The sequence below is a fragment of the Carlito syrichta genome, unplaced genomic scaffold, assembly GCF_000164805.1.
Source record: "Carlito syrichta isolate Samal-C Ts95f unplaced genomic scaffold, Tarsius_syrichta-2.0.1 Scaffold302078, whole genome shotgun sequence".
In the NCBI taxonomy this organism is placed as follows: Eukaryota; Metazoa; Chordata; class Mammalia; order Primates; family Tarsiidae; genus Carlito; species Carlito syrichta.
The window spans coordinates 105,685-120,373 of NW_007246174.1; the positions used below are offsets into that span (position 1 = coordinate 105,685).

A 14,689-nucleotide genomic window follows, 5' to 3' on the forward strand; every position below is an offset into this window, starting at 1 on the left:
CCTGGCTGATTTTTTAATTTGTTGTAGAGATGAGGTCTCGCTGCCCAGGCGGGTCTCGAACCCGCGGGCTCAGGCAATCCATTCACCTCAGCCTCCCAAAGGCGCGGGATTACAGGCTGAGCCACCAGTCCCGGCTTGGTGTCCCTCTTCTATGTAATTAAGCTAGTTGCAATCAAGACTATAGGGTTAGGTCAGTAACATTTGGAATCACTGATGTCCATGTTGGCCTGTGTCTAGAAACAATTACTTCGAGAGTGAGAAATGGAACAGGGGTTTTCCAAACAGCCCCCAAAATTCTATCTTAAGGGCTCTGGGAAGAATGACTGCTTATGTATGAGGGTACTTATAAGTGGAGTGACTCTAGAAATTAACTTACATTACTGAACGCGAGCAATATTAATCCTGACATCTTTACTTTCAGTGAGTATTATCTGGGCTAAGGATAAGCCAAAGTCACACCAGACATTAATAATTCTTTTAACTTGGTGAACAGAGTGGTGTCACATTTATTTTTATTTTTTTATTTTTTGGCATGTGCCTGTAGTTCCAGCTACTGGAAAGGCTGAGGGTGGTGTCACACTTACTGGCAGTTTAATGACTTGAACTGAAAGCATTTTATTTTCTATATAATCTACAAGAAAGTGTGAACAGGCTAGACACTCAGCCTTGATCCTTAATATTGTAAACATTACTCTTTGCACTCTTTGGTTCTGCTCCTAGGTAACAAAAATTGCGGATACCTAAGAAGTCCTTAATTAGGGCTTCTAATTAGGGCTCCCGTTAGACACTAATGGGATATATACCTTCTCTACGGGTTGTGAACTCCAAAAGATACTAGTCTACTGTGGATGACCCTATCAGTTGTCTAACTGAGTTTATTCCCTCAGCCCCTTCCTTGCCTGCATAGCTATTTTGTTCAGGAGCTAACTGGCCCCAAACTGGATCTTGCATTCTTTTCATTGGTGGGCTTAGCCATCATAACATTATAATGTCCTCTTCCTGATGATGGTGATGATGATGAGAGAAGCTAACATTAAGCACTTTCTCTGTGCTAGGTACTGTTTAAAGAACTTTACAGGTATCAACTCATTTCATTCTCATAATAAAGCTATGAGGAAAGTACTATCACTAAACTGAAACCCAGAGAGTGAAGTCATACAGCTAGAAAGTTGTAGAGCTAGAGTCTGAGTGCTGGCCGTCTGATTCTAGAGCCTGCCCTCTTCACTGCCATGAACTGTATGTCAACAAGACAAAGTCAGCTAGAGAAACACCTGGGGCATTTTAGAGGTAAGAGTTGGAATGTGGTCATCTGCATATGGTATTTGGATCGGCTGTAGGCATCTTGTGACCACAATAGGAGTCACAGTTGAGTATGCTGGAGTAGAAAGTTGGAAGGCACTTAAGACTTGGAGGATATCCTTGGGCAAGGTCGAATTAACTAACCTTGGCGTTCCTCTACTTCTGGAATTCTTTTCATGTGAGATAATGAACCCAATATTCCTTAACATTAGTTAAGGTCTCCTGTTATTTGTAGCAAAAAGTACTCTCATTGATACTCATAGAAATAAGCATAATTTTGACCCAATAGATAGAACCCTTTTAGATAGTAGGATATTTGCACTATGTGCAAGGTATTTGCCCCATCAACAAATGTTTATTGAATACCTTCTATTTGCCAGGTATAGTGCAAGACGCTGAACCAAACAAGATGGGAAGGGCAGGTCTCCGTGCCCATGGAGGTTACCTATAATCTGGTGGTAAATGTGGTAGTGAAAGTGGAGGCAGGCATATTTGCACTGGGGTATCTCGAGGGTTAATCTGGACTGGGAGGTTAGAGAAGGCCCTAATAAAATCCAATAAAAGCACGCATCACAGATTCAAAGAATCCATACCATATCAGTGTCATTCATTTGTAAGTTTGTACTTGTGACATGTCTTGGTTTTAGTTCAACAAATAGTATAAGAACTATTATATGTGTAATAATAGTGTTGGGTGTATATATATTTAGGAACGTTATAATAAAATAATTTAAATCAACATTGAGGGCCAGAATGTTTCCTTGTTTTGTTTTGGAGTTGGAGTCTCACTCCGCAGCCCAGGTTGGAGTGCAGGGGCATGCTCCCGGCCACCGCAGCCTCGACCCGCTGGGCTCCGGCGATCCTTCCGCCTCGGCCTTCCAAGTAGCCGGAACTACAGGAGCGCGCTACCACGCCCGGCTAATTATTGTTTTTTAAAATTTACTGTAGCTTCGTGATCTCGCCAAGTTGCCCGAGCTGGTCTCGAACCCGCAGGCTTAGGTAGTCCTCTCGCCTCGGTATCCCAAAATGCTGGGATGACAGGCTGAGCCACCGCGCCCGGCGTTTTGGTTTTTGCTTTTTTTTTTTTTTTTTAAGTAACGGCAATATAAAGGAAGGTGGTTAATCCTTACGGCTCTCCAGGAAGGGAGCTCGCCCCACAAATCCAAATGGGCGTTTAATTCTTTCCAAGGCGCCGCTCCGGGACTCTCCCCTTCCATACCCAGACCCGTGCGGCGGCCCGCAGGACCCAGCGCTTCGAGGGCTCAGGCTGCTTCCGGGCCGTGCCCTCCGTTCCCATCCCGCCCCTCACCCCCGGAAGTCTCCGCCCACTGGGCCCAGCACCCCCCGCGCGCCTTCGCGCGCTCCCGCCGGTCGTCGCCCTTCGGCGTGGAGAGCGGCGCATCGCCATGCACGCACTGGTCTGGGCTCGGGAGCGCGCACGCTGTGCGTCCCGGGCGCGCTCAGGCTTCTGCCTGGCGCCGCCTGGGGAAGGCGTATGGGTTGGTCCGCCATGTTCTTCTCCACGGCGCTCCGGGCCCGGGCGGCCGGCTTCGCCGCCCACTGGGTAAGGAGGCTCGGGATGAGCCTGGCACCGCCACCGCCCTAACTTCGCTCTCCGTGCCTCCCTTGGTTTTGGGCGCAGGAGAGCCCAGGGCTGTCCCCGGGCCTGCAGGCGGCGGCAAGGGCACCGCGGCCTTCGTCCTCTTGGCGGGGAGGCCGCGGCAGCTCCGCGGCGAGCGAGGAGCCGGAGGGAAGGTTGCCGGCGGCAGCTAGTGGCCTCCCCGGCTCCACTGAGACGCGTGTGCCTGACTTGGTTGAGGCGGCAGAAAGGAGGGGCCGTTTGGCGATCTGATTTTTGCTGTTTCGCTTCAGCGCGGAACGTAGGCCTGTCCTGGGGGGGCCGGTTTAGTTTCCAAGACCCCTGCCTTCGAGGGAGGAGGCACCTTGCCAGGTCGTCAGGCCTGGTGACAGCCTTGCTGTCAGGTTGCAGCATCCTTGAGAGAACCCTGGCTTTCTCGGTGAAGGCTTCCTGAGAGCTGCTTTAGGGCCGCAGAAGGGTGACCAGCGTTGGGTTGACTGCAGTTGTGCATTGCGTATCGGAAATGTTGGTACGTAATCGTATCAACTAACTGAAAGAACAGCACCACAACTAACTGCATCCACCCGAAGAAACACGGGATTTTAGAGCTTGAATGGTCTTTTGAGAGCCAAGTACATCTCGTTATAGGCAAGGAAACCGAATCGCTGAGTTCAATCTAAAGTGCAGATTCCAGAAATGTTGATTATACCACAGGCATTTACTGAAAGGAAAACTTATCTTTATTGGTCTTTTCTCAGGCGTAAAATAGAAAGGTTAAATTAGTTCTCAGCAAAAGAGGGATTTTATGTTATACAATGAGTTTAGGGCTCTAGAATTAGACTCCAGTTTGAATGGTAGCTTCACCGCCTTTTGTAGCTGTGTAACCTTGGACTGTTCATCTTTCTCAGTTTCCTCAGTTGTAAATGGAACTACTCCCTCTTGTAGAGTGTAGTCTTTCAATAAACATTTGAAGTCCTACATGCACTCCTGAACTCCAGGTGGATACTCATGACAGTCATTTGGTGACTGTTTCCTGTGTGCCAAGCACCGAGTTAAATACCTACGTTCCACATCTAATTTTTGAGGTTGGTACTATTTTGACCTCATATTACAGATAAGAAAAAGACCTAGACAATCCCTCTACTTTTAGAGTTGATAGTCTCATGTAAGAGGAACCTTAAGGTAAATATGATACCGTGCAATGTTAGAGACAGCAATAGGGTCATCTAGTTTGGTTTGAAAGGGGGATGGAATTTTTCCTGGATGTAATACTAAGAGATTGAGGATGGAATCAGAGGGTATGCTAGGTGGAAGGGACAACATAGAAAAGAATGTTTGATACTTAGCAAGAAAGAGGTTGGTGTGTATAAGAAGCCAACTCTGTTGTTGGAGGTAAGATGTGTTCCCAAGTGAAATAAGAGAGGGGTAGAGGCCAGGTCAGAGGCCAGATACTGGCGCTCCTTGCATGCCATACTAGAGTTTGACTTTATCTTAGTGGCAGTGAGAAGTCTGAAAGGTTTTAGAGGAGCAGAGCGATATTGTTGGTTTTCTATTTTGGATGGATCACTGTGTGACACGAGGGTGAAAGGGGCTTGACTGAACCCAGAGGGACTAAGTAGTCAAGAGGCTCTTGCAGAACCTTAGGTGGGAGATGATGAGTGTCAGACCTAGTCTATTATAGAAAGGATAGAAATAGGGGTACACATATATTTTGTTTCTTTGGATTTTGAGGCAGAAGGGTTAGAAGTGTAAATTGAAACGCAGTTTTAACAATGAAAAAGAACAACTTCAGGTAGTGGAGGAAAATTGTAATCAAGTTTAATGTTTCTGAAACAGTGTTTTTCCTCTCATTTTTTTTCAGGTAGTACCTAGTATGCTGTATGTGCCCACTAAATACTTACTGCGTTGATGAATACAGTTAATTTTTATTACACAAGTAGTACACCGTAGGAAAAACTGAATATTGAGAATAGCAATAGAATAAGCTAAAAAAAAAAATAATCACTCGTAGTCTCATCAGCTTGGAATTACCATTGTTAATATTTTGATGTCTACAATTAACAGACCTTTTTTTTTAGTTGGAAGATTTTTGTAGCCAGCTTTTCCATAATATGTTTTGATCAGCTTTCCATATCTAGACATTTTCATGCTGTATAGCATTCCATTGTGTGGATGTTTCAAACTTAAATAACCAGCCCTTTTTCTAACCTTTCACCAATAGTAGGCTAGATCAGGAAAAGTATGAGTGAGGTCTAAATAAGGACATTTCATTCCTAAATGAGAGACTTTTACTTCCCCCCCATTTACATTTTCAAAGCAATTGCTTGTTCTGATTTCTGCTTTGTTAGCTGCTGGTCTCTTTGACAGGCTTTTCAGCTCATCTTTAAAATATGACCAGAATTTAGTACTAGTTGTGTGACATTGAGACATCTAGCTTAATTTCTGTGGGCCTCATTTTTCTTTTTTGTAAAGTGAGATAATACCTCATTAGATGATTGTAAGAATTGATTAAAAATTATGAATTATTTAAGTAATAAGTTCTCAGGATAGACTTATTCCCTTCATTACTTCAGTAATTACCCATGGTTTTCTGTAATGTTGATACCACTTTAGAACTCATCACTGCCTCATTCCCAAGCTACTAATTTAAGTTTGGTAGGAGAGAGTTGTGACATTTTCAAATACAGGTGTTTCTCTACTTATGATAGGATTATATCTTGGTAAACTCACTGTGAATAGAAGATGTTGTAAATCCACAATGTGTTTTTGAGTTATGATATTTTCAATTTACAGTGAGGTTATCGAGGAGCATAGTAAATGCATATCACTTTCACACTATAAAGTCAGAAAATGGCAAGTTCAAACCATTGTAAGTCCGGGACCCTCTATTTTTTCATTCATTGAGGATGTTTTCCTTTATGTCTTTAAGCATGATTATAGTTGCTTTGAAATCTGTGTCTGGTGATTTTTGTTGATTCTTTTTTTTTTCTCCTTGAAGTCATCAAGTTCAGCCTCCAACATTGCCTGTTGATTCTTTTATCTTGAGAATAGGTTGTGTTTTCCTTTTTTTTGGTTTCAATATGTTGAAAATTTTAAATTGTATCTTGGGCATTGTGAACAATATTATATTATAAGAGGCTCTAATCCTGTTTTATTTCTCCAAAGAGTGTGTTATGTTATTGCTATCCATCTCTCTTGTGGGCAGCAGATGAAATACTGGTTCAGGTCTTTTGGTTGGTTTCTTAGGAATTTGCTGAATGCATATGCATGGTTCAGCAGAGATTTGGGTAGAGTATACATATAGTTTACCCTTTCTGGCTCTTCCTTTTCTGACATTTCTCACTTTCCCATGCCTTTGGCTGTCCCAAACTCTCACTGAGGCGTGCCTTCGGGCTAGATGTAAAGGAAAAAAAACAATAATCTCACTGGCTTGTATACTCCTGTCCTGTGCATGGCTGTCTTGGGTCTCTGGTGCCTTCATAATGTTTTGTTGCCTAGGTGCGGTGGGGCCCTATAATCCCAGTATTTTGGTGAGAGAGGATTTCCTGAGCCCAGGGGTTCGAGACCATCCTGGGTAACTGGCAAGACCTCATCACTACATCAAAAAATTAGCCGGATGTGGTGTTGCACGCCTGCATTTCCAGCTGCTTGGAAGACTGAGGAGGAAGGAGCCTAGCAGGTCGAGGCTGCGGAAGTCATGAGTGTGCCACTACACTCCAGCCTGGGTAACACAGTGAGATTCCCATTAAAAAAAAAAAAAAAAGTATTTTGATCAGAGTTTACAGTTATTACTCAGTAGTTTTGCTTGACAACATCTACCCAGCTATACTAGAAGTATGCCACCTTCTGTGGTGGCATTTTTCTTTCCAAATTTTAAGTTTTGTAGAATGAAATATTTTTCCCATTACATCAGAGGTTTTTTTTTTTTTTTTTAAAAGCAAGATTTATTGAGAGGACAGAAAAGCTCCCACAGTGGGAGGGGACTCGAAGGGGTTGCCCACATCAGAGATTCTTAAACCTGATTTTGATACACTGATGTCTCAGTGTGTCTCCCTTTGGCTCAAGGACACTAAATAAATTCTTTTATTGTAGGGGAAAAAAAACATTCTTAGTTTTCTATCGCTGCTATAACAAATTACAGATTACCACTAGTTGGTGACATAAAACAGCACATTTATTATCTTAAGATTCTGTAGTCAAAGGTGACATGGGTCTCAGTGGGTAAAAGTGAAGGTATAGATGGAGCTGCGCTCCTTTTTGAGTCTCTAGGGGAGAATCTTTGTGTGTGTGTGACTTTTCTAGCTCCTAGAGGCTGCCTTCATTTTTTGGCTCTTGGCCCCTTCTTTCATCTCCAAAGCCAGCAAAGTCAGGTCTGATTTTCACATCTCATCATTCTGACCCTGCTTCTGTCATTCATCACACATCCTTGCTTGAGTCTGTTTCCTCTTCCAGTGTTTAAGGGTCCTATGATTACATCAGGCCCAACTTGATAATCCAGGATAATCTCTCTATTTTAAGATCAGCTGATTAGCAACCTTAATTCTCCTTTGCTGTGTAAACTAACTTTCACAGGATGAATGTGTTCCCAGGATTAGAATGTGGGTAATTTTGGGAGACCACTATTCTATGTGTCACTGCCATAAATAAGCAGTTTAGGGAGGAAAGAAAATGAACAAACTGTAGATTCAGTTAGGTTCAGTAGGCCACTATTGCAAAGTACAAACTTAGATCGTTTCATTAAAGATGTGAACTCAGTCTCTATTGCAATGAATAATTGAATTTCCCTTCTCTTTGAGCACTGCTTATTCTTTGGTACTTGGTACACTGAGTAATAAATTATAGATTCATTGACCATGTATAACCTGTAGGGTGAAAGTAAGTGATTTTGCGATGGGAAACCTTGTCACTAGTTTGTGAATCAATTCAGGAAGCATGTTATAAATCAATTGTAGAAAATTTCTTTCACTCAGCAAAACATTGAAGACTTACATGTTCTCGAACTCCTGTCCTCAGTGATCCTCTCACCTCAGCCTCCTAAACTGCTGAGATTACAAGTGTGAGCTACCGCACCTGCCCAGCTACTTACTATGTGTATACACCTTTTGCTGAGGAGGAAGGTGGCTTTATATATGTAATACTTTGCTAGGTGTTACCCATTTTGTATATGAGATACATGAAGACCCAGACAAATAAATGCCCAAGATTATATAGTATGGGCTGGGGTTTTTTGCAAGTCCTGTTTTGATTGATTGTAAAGGTGAGGTCTCGCCATGTTGCCTAGGCTGGTTTTGAACTCTTAGGCTCAGGCAGTCCTCCTGCCTCAGCTTCCCAAAGTACTGGAATTACAGACATGAGCCACCGTGCCTGGCTTTTTTTTTTTTTAATCTATCTTTCTGAAGTTGATCAAGTATACTAAGGGAAGTTGGTATATATGGTGAAGATTTCAATTCAGGCTGGGCTCGGTGGCTCAGCCTGTAATCCCAGTACTTTGGGAGGCCGAGGCAAGTGGATTGCCTGAGCCAGTAGTTTCGTGACCAGCCGCAGCAACTTGATGAGACCTCGTCTCTACAATAAATAAAAAATTAGCCAGGTATGGCACCACATGCCTGTAGTTCTGCCTACTTGGAAGGCAGAGGCGGAAGGATCGCAGGAAGCTGGGGTGGCCTTGAGTGTGCTACTGCACTCCAACCTGGGTGACAGAGTGAGACTCCAACTAAAAAAAATAATAATAATTAAATCTAGAAGATGCTGTAATAATAAAAAAGTGTGCCAGTGTGATTTCATTTTACTTAGGAAAAAGATGGAAATTCAGAAGTTTTTGCTGGTTGTAGGACTTAGTTGAGATAATGTAGATATAGGTAGCTACATGTAGAAGGACAGTGAAACTCAGAATTGAGACTGAACTCAGGTCACCGGATGCCTGGGCATTTCATTTCTTTTTCTTTTTCTTTTCATTTTGGGCTGGAATGCCGTGTCATGATCATGGCTCACTGGGCTCAGGCAGTCCTTCCACCTCAGCCTCCCAAGTAGCAGAGACTACAGGCACACATCACCATGCTCGACTAATATTTTGATTTATTGTTATGACGAAGTCTTGCTATGTTGTCCACACTGTTCTCACATGCCTGGGTTCTCAAACTTCCTGCCTCCTCCTCCCAAAGTGCTGGGATTCCAGGTGTGAACCACTGCTTCCAACCTTCACCATATTTCTCTATAGCACTATATTAGGTGTATTTTAAAGTTTGTTTGGTATTTTTGTAGTACTTTCTCATATTCTACATATGAAGTCCATATGGATTTCAGTTATTCTTTTTCATAACGTGCGGATATTGCTACATTGATTGCTCTGATTTCCCAAGTCAGAGTTATTAGTGGCAGTTAACTCCTAGCCAAAGTTTTTAAAGATATCTGTGTTTGTTTTTACTAATTTTTTTTTGTGTGTGTGTTGGAGTCTCACTCTATCACCCAGGCTGGAGTGCAGTGGCACACTCATGGCTACCACAGCCTCAACCTGCTGGGCTCAAGCAAGCCTGTGTCAGGCTTCCAAGTAGCTGGAATTACAGGCTGTGCCATCACATCCAGCTAATTTTTTTTTTTTTTTTGAGTCGGAGTCTCAGTCCATCACCCAGACTGGAGTGCAGTGGCACGCTCACAGCCACCCTAGTGTTGACCTGCTGGGCTCCGGCGATCGTCCAACTCAACCTTCCAAGTAGCTGAAACTGCAGGTGTGCAATACCAAGCCCAGCTAAGTTTTTGATTTATTGTAGAGATGAGGTCCTGCCAAGTTGCCCAGGCTGTTCTTGAACCTGTGGGCTCAGGCAGTCAGCTCACCTTGGCCTCCCAAAGTGCTATGATTATAGGCTTAAGTCACTGTACCCAGCTGGCATTTCATTTCTGTAAGTTATTCTTGTTTTTTGAACAACAGTCTTGCTTGTGTCTCTGTTGGATTTTAGATATCTAAAGAATGCTTTAATTTATGGTCAAGGTGGTCAAAATCATTAATGTGGTTATCTTAATCTGTAATGTATAGTGCCTATAATAATACCTGGATTGTTCATGTACCTTTTCTATTAATTTTTTTATAATGTGGAAAAATTACTTATATTCTTTTAACCAAAATTAACACTTTCAGTTAAACTATCAGTGGAAGTTTATTATCATAGGAACTCCTATGTCTATTAGAAAATATGACAAAACTTCAATTTCAGTGATTGAGGCATGTACTCGTTAGGAAAAGCTATGTTTGGCTTTTTTTTTTTTGAGTTGGAGTCTCACTCTGTCACCCAGACTGGAGTGCAGTGGCCACTCTCGGCCTGCTGGGCTCCGGCGATCCTTCTGCCTCAGCCTTCTGAGTAGCAGGAACTACAGGCGCGCGCTGCCACACCTGGCTATGTTTGGCGTTTTATTTATTTAGTTGTATGACCTCAGGAAATTCTTTTTCCTTTCTTTGAGTCTTAGTTTTCTTACCCTTAAAACTGGATAATAATACCTATCTGGTAGGCTTGCTGAGAGAAGTAAATGAGGTATAGTATATATATTTGTAGCACAGTATCTGATACAGAGTAAGTATTATTATTTTTGAAATAGATTTTACAGTTACTGTTAACCCAGCATCTACTTTGTTAAAAATAAAATGCAATGAGAAACGCATTCTTCAAGATTTTTTTTTTTTGAGTTGGAGTCTTACTTTGTCACTTAGGCTGGAGTGCAGTGGCACACTCACAGCCACCCCAAGGGTCTACCTGCTGGGCTCCAGCAATCCTTCCGCCTCAGCCTTCCAAGTAGCTGGAACTGCAGGTGCGCACTACCATGCCCGGCTAATTTTTTTGATTTATTGTAGAGATGAGGTCTCGCCAAGTTGCCCAGGTGGGTCTCGAACTCGCGGGCTCAAGCAATCCACTCACCTCGACCTCCCAAAGTGCTGGGATTACTGGTTGAGCCACCGAGCCCAGCCGGTATTTTTTAAATTAAAAATATTTGCTGTTAGTGTATCATGGACACTGATTTTTGGGAAGTTTTCAGTTTTCTTGATTGAGCTGGCAGTGGGGGAGGGGAAACTGTGGGTAACAAACTAGCAGGTGTGAACAGTGGGAAGAATGCATGAATGTATCCCAAACACTTTTGACTTACCAAGAGATGTTGCACATGTGTGTTGTGACCCCTCTGCATGTGAACCCTCATCTTGGTGGGTTTAATCTATAAATGTTAGGGATCGTCAGAAGGTTATCCTTGCCTGAGTTGACTGCTAATAAAGGAAAAGCTTGTTTTTCAGTTGCCTGACCTTAGTCTTGTCTTTTTGACTAATTTAGGTTACTAATTCTGAAATTGTTTTTCTTGACATTTTCTAGTACCTTTAAGCTCTCTTGGCTGGTTGTGTCCTTTTATGATGCAAATATCTGATAGAACAGAAATGTGAGCTGCCTTGGATACTAACGTTTGAGCTACAGAAGAAACTTGTAAATAAGAGTAGAGCCCATGAAAAGATCTCTAAGGAGTCTTATTCTTGGGGAGAATATAAAATTTTAATTTTTGACATTTTGAGCTATTGGTGGTGTTTTCGCAAATGACAGTAAAAGGGAAACGATAGTAGAAAGAGCACAAGACATAAATTTACAGGGCCAGGGCTCAAAATCGATCTGTCGCTAATTATATGGTATCAGATGAGTTACTGTCTCAGAACCTGAGTTTCTTTAAATGTAAAATGGCAATAATAACAAACCATAGATTGTTGAGTCAGTGAAAAAAAATATGTAGTAATGCTTGATATAAAGTCACTCAAGGTTTACTTGAATCCAGAGAAAAGATTGTCTCTATTTGCTTAAGTATTATACTCTTCTTTACTTAAAAAACAAGTTATTTGAACTTTCAGTTGGTGTTCACTGGATTAAATTGGAATTTATTGAAGTATAAACATTTCAGAGTCTCACGAGAAACTAGATTCTAGGGAAAAGACTAGATTGTAGTCTAAGATGGGTGTGGGTAGAACTCAGTTATTACTCTTTGACTCATTCCAGCCTAGTTAAGTTGTTTTTGTCCAGTTTTGAGACTGATTGGTTCTAGAATGTTTTATTTAAAAGTGAAACTGAATTCTAACTGTCCATTTTCTAGTGTAAAGATATGAATTAGAACTCTTAATATTTTTTACTCCTTTATTGAAAGTGTCTGACATGGATATTATAATGAATGTAAAATAGGTAATGTTCTTTAAACATACCAAGAAACAGAGCAGCTTTGAAAATAGCCACGTGTATCTTGATATAGATGAATCATAGATTTGTGCCAGTAAAAAGTGAGGGCTCATTTTTATAAATTTATCCTATTTTGTTTGATTCTTTCATTTTATAAACATAACCTAAATCCTTCTTTTCTAATTTTGAAGAGGCTGACTTCAGATATTGAAATTGCTCAAATGCTATGCTTATATGTGTATGTCCAGGTTTTCTGCAGGGACAGAAAAGTGGCGAGGATTAAAAAGAAAATTAAGTAACTTGCGTCTTTCTTTCTAAAGAAGAGCATTGTAAGCCAAGGAGGCAGGGCTTTTCTCCCTATGTCTGGTTTTTTTCCTTAAACTCTCTTGTTTCTTAGACCTACTCTGTTCTTCTGGAGCTCTGATTGATGTCATCAAATAGTTCCAGTCCAAGTGGTTAATAATAAAGTCATAGCCTCTGTAGTCATGTGGCCCTAGGGTCTAACTTGAGTTCTGTCGCTAATTAGTGATGTAGCCTTGAGAAGTTTTCAAAATTTGCTTAAATCTCGGTTTTCTGGAAATAGTACCCATCTTGCAGAAAAGTTTTAAGAATCAAATGTTGTGAAAATGTTTAGTACCTGACATACAGTCTTTCTAATAATAATAGCTAATGACAGGTAACACTAATATAATACAGTACTTACACATCTGCCAGGCAGAGTATTAAGCACTTTACATGAAATATCTCTTTTAATCCCTTCAACAACCCTATGAAGTACATACTGTTATTATTCTGTTTTTACAAATGAAGAAACAGGCCTGGAGCTGGTCTTTTAACCATTTTGCTATATTGTCTCCATATTTATGAATATGATATGAATATTAGATATTAGCGATACATTCCAATTTCAGAGGTGTTAGAATTATTTTTAGTAATAATGAAATTGATACTGCCTATGCTAGAACATATTTGATGTAGGTCTTCTTTCATACCACAACCACTGTCAGAAGGACAGGATTTTTAAGATGAGTTCGGTGACATTAGGATGTTTTAGATTGAGAAAGTGATCAGCTAGAAGACTGTTACAGTAATGCACAGACATGAATAATGTCTGAAATAGTGGTGACAGTAAGACAGGGAAAGGACTAAAGATTTTATTTTTAATAACTGAAGTGTGATATATATATGTGGCAAAAAACTCATAGTTAGCAAGGATGTCTATTATAGTAAATACACAGTATGATTTATGTATTCCAGTTTAGAATAGGGATGCAAGGATATGTTATGAAAAAATGTGTTGCATATATTATAATAAAAAGCAATTTCCTTCCCTTTCCACATCCTTGTTTCCCTTCCCCTCTTAGAGACAGCAAATGTTACTAGTTTCTTTTTATATATCTCTATATTCATTCACAGGAATATTTTGATAGAAAGTCAGTAGGATATGGAAAGTGGTGTACTTCTAGATTTTATTGACTTTCTTATTAAACTGATACCATGTTTGTAAGCTAACAAGGTAACATGTCTCAGTTTCTTGGATGCTGGCAGGAGATTCCTGGGTTAGAGACTGTTACTCATGGCACAGCAGACAACATGAGCTTCATGTTCGCTCGCACAGTCATAGCTCATGGGAGTGATGTGGAGCAGCCCAGGTGAATGCTGGGCATCACAGCCGGGAACCCAGAGCTTAGAGAACCTGTCTTACAGAAAACCCACTCAACCTTTGCGCAAGGGTGGACACATTCTCTACAAAAATACTTGAAAAGATGTTCTGGAACAAAAGCTGTCAGTTCCTCTGCCCACAATATGTGCAGAAACTTGAGACCCGTGGAAAATTTTCTACCAGCACTACTTCTTCCGTCTCCACTTTAAGTTAAAAAGAAATCTATGTCAGTTTCAGTTGATAAAAAGTAGTTGGTATTTTTTCAACCATCTAAAATACATTATAATTTCTAACAAAAATTATAAGCCTTATGTAGATATATTTTAAAATATGTGCAAATGCAAGAAACTCCTCAATAATCTGTTCTGTGACTCTCTTGATAAAGTCAACTAATATCACAATTTTTTGTGTGTGTTGGGGTCTCACACTTTGTCACCCAGACTGGAGTGCAGTGACATGATCACAACTCACTACAACCTGGAACTCCTGGGCTCAGGCAATCTTCCTGCCTCGGCCTTCCAAAGTGCTGGGATTATAGGCATGAGCCACCACGCCCAGCAAAAGCAAAAACAGCACAATTAAAAAAAAAAAAAATCTGTTTAGTTGTAGAAATGCAGTTTGAATCTTATTTTGTCAGTTACTAAATATTTTATCCTTGAGTTAGCTAAACAAGGGAAAAAATGCTTTAATAGGTGATAAAGTACTTTCAGAGTAACTTTGTTAATTTCAAAACAGTCTAATAAGAGGACAGCTCTGTTTTATAGGTACAGAAATTGAGGCCTAAAAAATTAAGTGACTTGTATAAGGTCACATGTTAGTAAGTGGCAGAGTAGTAGTCTAAACCTTCAATAACAACAAAATCTGAAAGTCCCGCCCCCCCTTAGAACTTAGCTGCTTTATCCTGACCCTTTTCAATCAGCAGTCTGTCTTAAATGATTTGGACTTCAAAACATTTTTTTA

The 14,689-nt window shown here is 40.9% G+C and overlaps 1 protein-coding gene across 5 annotated transcripts in view; it reads left to right on the forward strand.

The window, feature by feature from the left end:
- Positions 1–2,716: 2,716 nt before the first annotated feature.
- NDUFV2 (NADH:ubiquinone oxidoreductase core subunit V2) overlaps positions 2,717–14,689 on the forward strand; it is a 62,965-nt gene continuing 50,992 nt past the window's right edge. For 3 of the 5 annotated variants that reach the window (XM_021711340.1, XM_021711342.1, XM_021711341.1), the window contains exon 1: positions 2,726–2,863. In XM_021711340.1, the coding sequence (XP_021567015.1) occupies positions 2,795–2,863 (69 nt within the window). In that variant the 5' untranslated portion in view covers positions 2,726–2,794. Of the gene's footprint in view, positions 2,864–3,132; positions 3,408–14,689 lie in introns of those variants that run through there. The other 2 variants (XM_008056008.1, XM_008056009.2) reach the window with 2 other exon arrangements.